The 10,986-nt window shown below is 38.4% G+C and overlaps 1 protein-coding gene across 1 annotated transcript; it reads right to left on the bottom strand.

Annotated features, from left to right (window-relative positions):
- Positions 1-417: 417 nt before the first annotated feature.
- On the bottom strand, positions 418-10,930 carry LOC131775981 (endothelin-converting enzyme 1). Its single transcript, XM_059092108.2, has 16 exons — positions 9,789-10,930; positions 9,311-9,373; positions 7,735-7,938; positions 6,904-7,028; positions 6,530-6,752; positions 5,891-5,989; positions 5,220-5,297; positions 4,968-5,071; positions 4,726-4,784; positions 4,567-4,618; positions 4,065-4,132; positions 3,444-3,568; positions 3,250-3,315; positions 2,577-2,672; positions 1,827-1,903; positions 418-1,468 (listed from the first exon to the last, which is right to left on the bottom strand). Exons 1-16 carry the CDS (start codon positions 10,605-10,607, stop codon positions 1,369-1,371), a joined length of 2,358 nt encoding a protein of 785 aa, XP_058948091.1. The 5' UTR covers positions 10,608-10,930; the 3' UTR covers positions 418-1,368.
- Positions 10,931-10,986: the final 56 nt, after the last annotated feature.

Genomic DNA, 10,986 nt, shown 5'->3' with positions numbered 1-10,986 from the left:
TTCATATCCACTTTTTACACAAGGCGTTCGCCAAATATGGGTTATCACTTTGCCTTATGTTTGCTTTCCCCTCTTCATTCATAGGATTGTTTTCGGTCCTCTCATTAAAGATGATAAACGACTCTTCAAAAATAAAACTTATTGAACTTCATTCGCGGAGCCCTGAGCTTTGAGATGTCTTGAAAGGGTTAACTTTAGAGTGAAGACCTTGAGTCTGTCAGTACCTTAATTTGATCCTATTTTGTTACCAGTTTATCCCATCAGCAGCACTGCAACATTTTACATTTTGCATAAAACATACTAGGAGTGATTTGGTAAGAAAAGCCGGATCCAATTTCCACGGTCAAACTTCTATGCAGCATATAAAATAACATACAAAATGAAACGCAAATTTTATTCGACATTATAGCACGCATTTAAATGATAATCTTTTTTGGTATTGATATAAATCTCTATATTACGATTAGTGTTACAAACTATGTTTTGTAACAGTGATACAGCAAATATTGTCGGCTCTGTTAAGTATAAAATAAATTACGCACGGGCAAACTGAAAAACCTCAACCTCAAGAGTCGTTACTGAATGAATTGCCCGTTTGTCATATTTGGATTTCCTTACATTTTGCAATCGAAACAACAAGCAAAAGTACATTTGTCAACTTTAGAGCAATATCAACTTTTACAGGAAACTTAATGTGCTACACACTTCAGACTCCATAGCAATCTCGTTGCACAAAGTGTACTTTGTAATTAGTAGTCTAAAATGCAAATTTATCAAATGAGTATCGAAAGTGATCAGACGTTGCTTTGTTTTTACTTTACTTCGTTCTGTGATTGGTCTAGAAAACTGGCGCCACTCTCTCAACCAATCAGATGCGAAATTAAAACAAACACGAGTTGATTGCGGGCGTTTCCCGCGCCTTAAGCAATTTGCTTGTTTTACCTGTAGTTCTCATTGAGGGGGGGGGTTCTTTCCTACATGAGCTTTCTAGGGATGTGCTGCGGTCAATAGTGTGAGAAATTAACAAGACCTACGTTTCAGGCAAAATTTTCTTGACTTCGACAGATCTGAAACCGGTGATTGATTCTAGTGGCCGGGTCTGAAAACAAGTGTTGAAATGGCATCTCTGATTCCGAAGAGGGGTTAGAATGTAGAGAATCGGTGGCCTCATGGAAAATGGTCGGAACTGCCATGAGCGCGACACTTGTTTGAAAGTAGGAACCAAGAACCTGTTAATTTTCCACAAGTCCTTCCTCAAAGAACTGGTCGAACCCTTGACTTACGGCGCCTGCGAATCGAAGTTCCCAGGAAAATTGGGCATTGTTGTGCTTTTGACTTCATAGACTGATTGCCATTTATTTCAAAGCATCACCAGACATGACACTTGTTCATCGGATTCATAGAACTATTGACGGGACAATTAAAAGCCTCTGCAAACTCCTTTGAGTTGGAAACTGCCGCGAGAACCCTACAAAGTATGGTCACAATGGTTAGATTATTCTCAATATTTATTGCAATCAACTGCATGTATCACTGTTACATAAGCAAAGAGGGATGGAAGCATAAATAGATTAATAGGGTCATTCCAGTGGTAGGCCTTCCACCTGATTCTCTTTTAATCACACGTTATTAATATCTCGTCTCTTACTCGCTGGAAGATTCTCATGTAAACCATAGCATCAAAAAGACCCCGATATCACGCTCCTATTAAGTGATAATCAATACAAAAGTCTTAATTCAAGCATTGCTGTTTCGTTAAGGGATTTCATTAATTCTCTTAGGTAAAACACTTATTGCCGTGGACACCCATTTGCTTTTAAACTCACCTCACTTTCTCAGGACTGTGTACATCAGTTAGCAAAGCATGCTGGGCACGCCCGTCAGAAGTTGCTGAACACCATACCTGGCCGGAATGAAGATTTAAAACGGAAAGTTTATATAAACATTCATATGTGTGAAGCACATCTGAGATTTTGACATACAGTCGATTCTGTATGAAGCATAGGGTGATCGCTTTTACTGAATAAATCATAGAAATGGCTTTCATAAATCTCAAAATTTGGAGTTGTTCAACTCATTATAGCCGTTATGTCATTATGACAATTATCATTTTGGTTCGTGCTTGAAGTTTGTCCGCCGTGACATCGTCACTTATGGCCAAGCCCGAAATTTGCCAAGTTTACTTCAACATCAGTGAAAATATTACTTCCAAAGCTCGATAACTAGAGGTTGTGATGTGGCCGAAAATCTGCAATATTGAGACTTCTACTCCGTTAATCAATTTAAAAGTAAGTCTTCATAAATAACAAGTTCTGATATGAAGACGTACCGAAAGTTAGCCTTTAATTAAAAAAGGGGGTAAATTTCTAAAGAAACTGTGGTGCTGTGTCGGTGGGAGAGTATAACAAGGTAAACTGGTATTATCAACTGAGTTGCTAATGTAAATTGGCTAAGGTTGGCCCTTCGTTAGCCTTTCGTCATTCGCTCTGACGAAGGGCTAACGTTAGAAACGCCACCTTTGAAACTCATAACGGTGGCCAATTTATGTAACACACAGATAATCACTTTTGATTTACCTGAGCAAATCCGAGGAAAAACAATTGTTCCGAAGTGAAATCCAAGCCAGGTAGATTCAATTCTTTGCTGTTTCTCGCGACCCAGTTCTGGTAGGCCTACAGGTGAGGTAACAAGAATATTCCGGCAAAAGAAGCTTTTGCATTTACGTATGAACCCCAACCCAATCCTTGCATAGAGGAAAAAGCAGATGAAGTAAAACCGAGCGAAGTGGCCCCAAATCAGCCCAGAAAACTCACATGATGCAAAGGAATAGCCATTTTAAGCGAGGTAAGTTTGTTTTTATTCAGAACTAGTTCAGATTTGAAGGTTGAGAGAGAGCGACCGTTTATTTCCATACAAATCCTTGTATTTCGTCCACTGTGCAACATAAACACTTCTTTGCATATTTACGGAGGCTCTTTGTGCAAGCTTAGGCTACACTACCCTAACTACCCTACCTGCAAGACCTCGTTTGAATCATTGTTTGTGGCTTTTAGAATTGAAAGACAATTCGACATCAAAATTTAAATCAGTCAAGGTTCGAAGCATCATATGGAACCTAGCTCGACTTTGAACATTTTCCGGATAAACTCTCCAGTGTTTGACCAAGCAACATTATTGATGAAATAACGCTCAGACGTAACCTGCTGCACTTTAACTAACATCAAAGAAAATAAAAAGAAATAAACTTACAGTGTAGGCAAGCTTCAGCCCTCCGTTGTCTGCTATATTCTCGCCAAGTGTTTGTTTCCCATTCACCTGCAGTAAGTTAAAAGGATAAGGTCATAAATTAGATTTTAAGGTGCAACATACAAGTATCTATTAAAATGTTCATACACTTTCCTACATAACAGAGAAAAATTTAGGAAAAAAAATGACAGTCTTACGTTCTTTCCAGCAACAGTGAAGTTGCCATACTGATTCACCATACATGAGGCGTGTTCTTGAAAGGCTTTCACTGATTGGTTGTTCCACCAGCTGGCCAGGTTACCATGTTCATCGAACATTCGACCTGCGATATGATTAAATCGAGAGACAATCGAACTAACGTTACGTACTTAAAGAAAAAAAGAGTGATGGTTAATTTGCATTATCAGCTATTTATCGTTGAAAGTTACCATGATGTCATTACGAAATTATTGTCCTCTCTTCGCTGTTTTGCGCGGGAATATTAGCAAAAATCTTTACCCTAAACCATCGGAGAAAAATAAGGTATGCCTGCTTCCTCTCTCTTCTTTCTTAACTACGCTCTTACAGCACTGCTGATTTTCATCGACCCACAAAAGCTATGTAACATGAATTCTATTACTATCTTATCATCGTTTTGGAGGGCACTGAGAAAACGAGAACTGAAAAAGTGACTAAAAAACAGTCTGAAAAATCGCGTCAGGATGCGAGCGGGCTACGATTCACTTTGTATTTTAGACCTTTGTAGATCTTTGAGTCTTCGTTTAAGTGTGTTATTGAATGTGTCCTTATAACTGGTTTGGTTATCGTTACAAACTTACCACGATCGTCAAATCCATGGGTCAGCTCATGTCCCATTACCACTCCGACTGCGCCATAATTTATTGACCTACGCCGGAATAAAGAATGTTGGCTGTTAACACTTTCTGATTATACCCCACCAATTAATGTATAAAACAACTTCCTTGAAATAGGAAAGAATTAGTGGAACTAAAAGTTACCCCCATGGTCAAAGGGGTTGAAATTGATTCAGAACACGTTTTTCTGCAAGAACGGGCTGGGTAAAAATTCAGTGAGAAATTTTATATTTAACTTTTTAAAGAAAAACAAATCAGGAAATAATTTCCAGTGGTGACTACCCAATTTTAAATTCATTTTCGCTCCTTCGCTTTGGTCTACGGCAGAGATCATACGAGGAGATGAATGCCAATGGCCTGAGACATGCAAAGGGCTTCGAATGCGAGCTAAAGGAAAGGTTATCTGACAATTATCCTATTTCGTTTAAAAGTCAAAATGTTGTGTTATAAGATCTACATAACTTACTGCGGAAATTGCGGATCAAAGAAAGGAGGTTGAAGAATTCCTGACGGGAATGCTGTTAAGGAAAATTACATAACCAGTTATTAACGACCAAATTATAAAAACATTTGCTAAAACGAGGGAAACGTTATAAGGCAAAGAGTAAATTTTAAGATTTCTAACCTATGTAATTGTTTGGCGAGTTATAGTAGGCGTTGACGTCAGCAGGAGTCATATGCCATCTGACAAAAACAATAACATGTACACCCATAATATTACAAGTTAGTATTCTATCAAAAATGTTACAATCTGATGGGCACGCTACTCACTATCTGTTCCGTGATACTTTGGTTTCACTTTTTCGACACTGCTAAAAACCGCTCTCGTGATATGAAAGTTGGAACAATAAAAATATTTGTACTAACTCTCGTCTGTCGACAGGCTTTCCTCGTCTGTTCATGGACTTGTTGTGGAAAAATCTTCTGGCTTCTAAGTAATTCTCGAAGCTTTTTTCGGGACCTATTGTGAGCTGACAAAAACAACACATTTAAAAATTTTTGTCAAAAGTTGAGTTGATCAGCAGTTATTATGATCGATTCCCATCTCAAATGCAGCCAAACCTACTACCCCTCGATCACGCAAGCTTCCTTTTACACGCTTTCAATATCAAAACTTACATTTTCGTAGTATTCGTCGAGTTTTTCTGGATCTTCTATCCACTTTGGGTAGCCAATCATGTCGAAAGTAGCCGTAATCTGAAAAAGAAGTAAACACAGTATCACTAGAAAGCTTTTCAACTAAGTGTAATAAAACAAAAATCAAAATACATGAAATCAAAACAGCCCGTCAGAAGGAAATACTTCCATGAGCTAATGAGAACTCAAAGTAAAAAGAAAACCAAACTGGCTAAAGCGCGGGAAAACGCGGCTGCCCAAGTCGCGATTGGTTTTAGTTTTGCATCTTATTGGTTGAGAGAGTGGCGCGAGTTTTCTTGACCAATTAAAGAACAAATTAAAGTAAAACCAACACAATTTGGGATTACTTCGGACACTTCATTAGAATGTTGCTCCATATCATCAGCCAGGATAGGCAACTCGTAGGAAAATGACGCGTATGGATTGGGTATCTGATTCTCCGAGACAATCTGTTAAGCGAGTGTCTTAATAATTTATTCGATAAAACGTTTATCAGAGGTTTTTGTGCTTCATAAAATTTAGGCAACAACTTTTTTAAAGCTTTTTAAACACGTGAATACAAATTAAAGTTTAGGGAATACAAATCAACTGAAATTAATATTCCTCGAACATTAAACTCGTAGTCTCTTGAACTCTGTCATGTCCAACTTTACCTTATTTAAAGCCTTCTCTCTCGTTTCTTCGTCCATCCACCTCACATGGGGTAAATTTGCTTTAAAAGCTCCCTTGATCTCAGCTATCATTTCCTCCGCCTATTTAAGACAAAACGAGGAAATAAAAAATTCCGTCGTATCTGCATCTTACTGCTAAGAATTTCTATAACTGTTTAAAACGATGCACACTGTTCACGATACCCCGTCTTCGACTTGAGCTATCCCCTTTTGATTGAGTGTTCCGGAAAAAAAACCCGAGATAATCACAAGAGCCATGTCAAACAAGGGAAAAAAATAACAATAAGCCCATGATAGCTCAGTAACAACAAGCAAATGAGTTAAGCGCTGTTGAAGCATGGAAAACGCGAATGACCAATTTAAGTTGCAGTTGCTTTTAGTTTTACATCTGACTGCTCGTCCGTGAGGGTGGCACGCGTTTTCTAGACCAGTCATAAAGCGAAGAAGACTAGAATCAATGCAATCGCGAGTTAGTTTTGATACCAAATTGAGAATTGCTCTACGTTCTAAATGGGTAAAAATGGCAGAGGATGGGAAGAAAAAAACTTTGTTAGTAAGCACGAAATTTTCCGACGTTGCACAGATGAATCTAAATGTTAAGAAATTAAATCTATTCTCTACCTGTTTTTTAGCATTTTTTCCTGATCTTTCCTTAATGTACAAGTATCCTGTGGCAAACCCCATGACCGAGTTAGTCTTAGTAACACAGCTCTTCCAGGGCGGAGCCCCAGTCTCCACTCCTTTCTCAACTTTTAACAATTCCAGCGAAGCATCACGGAACGGTTTGGACAATTCCCCGATCAGGGGCTTGATGAGATGCCAAACCATGTAATTTGCTAAGATCCTGTGAATTTAACGCACATAGGAGATTTATATATAATTTCGTGTGACCAGATCAACAATAGAGTGCAGAGTAGCTTTCTCGGCAAGCCCTTTCCCCGCTTTGGTTGACATAGACTAGATGCAATTTTTGTTCTGGTATTTACCATCATTACCTTCGATCTGTTCTGATGACAAGATTCGACATATTTTTCAAGTATTCTGGAGTATAAACCACCACATGCTCCTGATGCGTGACCGGGCTGCTAAACATCGCATTCATGTAATCCAACCAAGAAATCTGAAGATCATGGAAAAAAATAACTTATCACTGATTCATCTCAAACTAGCGTAGTTTTTTTTTTTTTTTTAACTATCCATTTTATCTGTTGTTTCGATAAAGATAAGCTGTATACTGTTTAAAAATCGCGATCCGCGCCGGCAGTAACTTCGCTAACGACGGAATCACAGGTGGGGTTGTAAGAGCCCATCAGGAACTCTTAAATCAGATTTAGCAACTGAGCCATATGACCACTAACGGGATTGAAATTGACAAGAAGCGTAAATCTCCTCTCTTTGCTTCCCATTTTCCCTATAACCGCGTTGCTGATCATCAAATTCAAATTCAAAGTTTTAGACAAGAAGGAAGCAGAAAAAGGAACTAAACCAATCTCTATACCGTGCAATCATACCCTCCCACCTCATCCAAGTACTGTTCTTTGCTTTCATTTATCTCCCTAACGTTATTTTAACCCTTTAATTCCAGGCCAACATCTTATAAGAAATTCTCCCATCCAGCTGATATTTAATTACTAAGGGTTTGTTATTATTCAATGAGATTATAAACTGATCTCTTGGTCACATATAATGCCCACTCGCTGAACTGATTGTCATAAAGTCTGCTAGATATTACATGGATTAAGCAACGATTACTTAAACTTTAATTATTTACGGGAATAAAAAGGTTCATTATTTTGCAGTCGGAGGATCTGAACTTGTTTTCTTACCGCGGGTGCAAGCTGCTGAAGTTCAGCTACCGTCATTTTGTGGTAAATTTGCTCCATGTTTCTCAGTCGATCTTTTGGTTCGTAAATCTCGGCCAGTTTCTTTTCAAGCTGAAACACCTCCTCCATCTGATGCCGTGTGCTATTAATTTCACCTCCCAAGAGTGAACCCACCTTAACCATGAAGTCTTTGTACGCCTGCACAACCTACATAATCACCAGGTGGAAACAGGCAATTACTTCTCTAATAATGTACATGAAAAAATTACGCGCTTCTGATTGGCTGAAAAATGAGTGCATTCTCATGGAACACGAGTGCAAAGTTATAACACAAGTGCAAATTACAAATAGCGCGCGCGCACGCTTTCAAAATTCTGTCTGTCTAGACTTTCTGTAATGTTTTTTCATGTACATTATTAACAATTAAGTGATAATATGATATCTCTTGCAATTTGGTGAGATAAGCACTTGTAAAACTTTTCAAAGACTACAAATTGCTCTTGCCCTATGGGCTTAGCCTGCAATTTTTTTTGTCTTTGAAAAATTTACGTGTGCTTATTAACACCAAATTGCACTCGAATTCATGTTATTACCCATACTTATAGGCTAAAAAGCGTACTGACACCAAGTTCATTCAATTTCGTTAACCCTCTAAACCCTAAGAGTGACTGACTTCAGATTTCTTCTTTAAGTTATCAAAAAATCAAATTTAAGGATCATGAGAATAAAAGAAATTATTACCAATTTAAGAAACTCCTGATTTTTAAACAAATTCCCTTGTCATTATCACAGGAAATGTAGAGAAATCAACGAACACTGAATGTTAGGGTGAAAAGAGTTAATAATAATAATTAGCATTGTTAGCATCAACAGAAAAGTGGGGTAATGAGAAAGACGATCAAATATTTAGCTTACACATGTCGATTCCATTAAGGTTATTTCTAGCTTCAGCTCGCGAAAGGAGTCTGTTTTCACACACGTCCACTTAGTGGAATCTCAAAGTGAAAAACTATTTCTTTTCTCACGTGAAAAGCGGTTTCATCAACATAATTAATCTCTCTACTGTTCGCTGCATGTTTCATAGGTTTTGTTCCGAACATGAAATCGAAGTCGAGACTCATGTTGACGGCTCGGACAACAGAGTTCTGTACTAGGTATTAACTGTACAGGATAACGAAAATGATATTGTAATAAAATATGCGTTTTTTTTTATCGTGGTGTAAGATAGGATATGAACTTTGTTCGTTTGTCTCACGATAGAGTCACTTTTTGATGTTGATTGCGACGTTTCGACTGCAATACTGCTTGTCTTCATCAGGCGATGAGGTCAAATTGAGTACGTGTCGGTATTTGTAGCACGTTGGTACGCTGCTATTGGTTCGTTTTGATCCTCGTTATTATTCCGGTTGTTAGATGGTGTTCCCTCATAGGTCCTCATAACTCGGGCAACGGATTCTCTTCCTTATTTCCGAATAAATAAGTTTACAATATATTCGACTGCTAAACGTTTGCTCAGATACATTAATTTCCTTGTAGTAAACAATCCGTTTCCTATATCAAAAAAGTAAGTTACATTTACCTTATCTGATTCATTCCTGAAGTAGTAATCTCTGTCTGATAGTGTTATGCCAGCTTGCTGAACCTAAGGAGGCGTAGAAAAAGTTTGAGTTAAAAGTTGACTTCTCCACCCCAACATAATGGAAAGGTAAGATGTGCTAGAGGAGCTATTCCTGCGACAGAATGGGTATTCTGTGTTTCACTAAGCCAAATAAGTTGTCCTCGTTAAACTTTATTTTCACTGCAATCTTATCGCATGTGAGGCAACAGCAGGTAAAACCGTGAGATCTGCACATTAGCACCGCAGTCGCGAGAATCCATTTTGGGTCAGTCGAGTCCAAAAGGATTGATTTTCGTAGAGCAATTCGGTTTTCATCAATAACTATCCTACGTGAAATAACTTAATTATTAGCCGAGACCACAGCATGAAAGACATGAAGACGCGAAGTCATTAATGGAAAATCTTGTCTATAGAAGTATAAACGTTCACTATTTCATACCTGTATGATGTTTTGGCTCGAATTCCGGTCATCAGCCGATACAAACATATAAAACAAAGGCATACTCTTCAATCTGTGAATTCTACTTAGGGCTTGTTCGAAATTCCACGACTCTGGTGACCAGGGTCCAACCTCTGAGGCGTTGGTTATCGTCCAGGAACCTACAAAGTGAATAAGTTTCTTGACAGGGTCTGCGCCTCTCTTTTCAAGCACAGATTTATTCATGCAAGCTGCAAAATAATCTTGCACTTTCGTCAAAACCGTAGAACTTCCATTTAAGCTGAGTTGTTTGTTCTCAAGAAGTTTCTTCAGTATTATCAAATTGTTGTCCGAAACCCGATGAAAAGCTGTCCATTTTGAGTGTCCGACCGGAATAAAACTGCTCTTGAACCAGTTTCCGCAAGCAAAGTTGTAAAAGTCGTCACACGGATCAACATTCTTGTCAAGATGATTTAAAATACTGTATGTCGCAGCTACACACCCTGGTGTTTCACAGATTTCCGTTCTGTATCCACTGCCACCGAATACCACGGCCACATTATACTGTTTAAATATTAGTACAAATGCTAAAGAAATGGTAATAATAATAAAGATAATGACCGCAAGTGCCAATGCTCTCTCCAAAGAAGTCCAATAAGCTCGATGTTTTCGCTTCGCTGTGGCGTAGTCTCTCTCGAGCTGAGCCAACCATTCGTCGTCGCTTTCGTCGCTAGCGGTGCTTAAAGATTTTTTAAGTTCTCCAAGATGGTTGTTTGGTTCTCCGTACTCAAACTGACGAAGCTTAGACCATCTTATGTCGGTGGACCAAGTAGAAACCATGTTGTAATCTCTCCTTGCTGAGCAAAGCTAGCTCAGTGCAACTTCGAGTTATAGTAATAATCGACCAATAGCACAAGTCCTAATCGTATATCAGTATTATTCTTTCTCCTCCTGAGTCTTTTTAACAAAATCACAGATTGAAAGATCAATCAAAACTCCTATTGAAAGGCCAATTTTAGTCTGGTTAAAAAATGACGCAACTTATTTTTCTCACGGGAAATCGATTAGATCAGATCAGTCTTATCGCTGACTTTCTGAAGAAATTCCAGACTAATGTTTTTCTCGATAGAGCTTTTTGTTCCTGGATTAGGAAAACTCCGACATTTTCCTTTCATCGTCCCATTCGTCTATCATTGCATTGTCTTCAACGCCATAATGT

Source organism: Pocillopora verrucosa, chromosome 1, assembly GCF_036669915.1.
Source record: "Pocillopora verrucosa isolate sample1 chromosome 1, ASM3666991v2, whole genome shotgun sequence".
NCBI lineage: Eukaryota > Metazoa > Cnidaria > Anthozoa > Scleractinia > Pocilloporidae > Pocillopora > Pocillopora verrucosa.
This window is presented reverse-complemented; position numbering and strand designations above follow the sequence as displayed.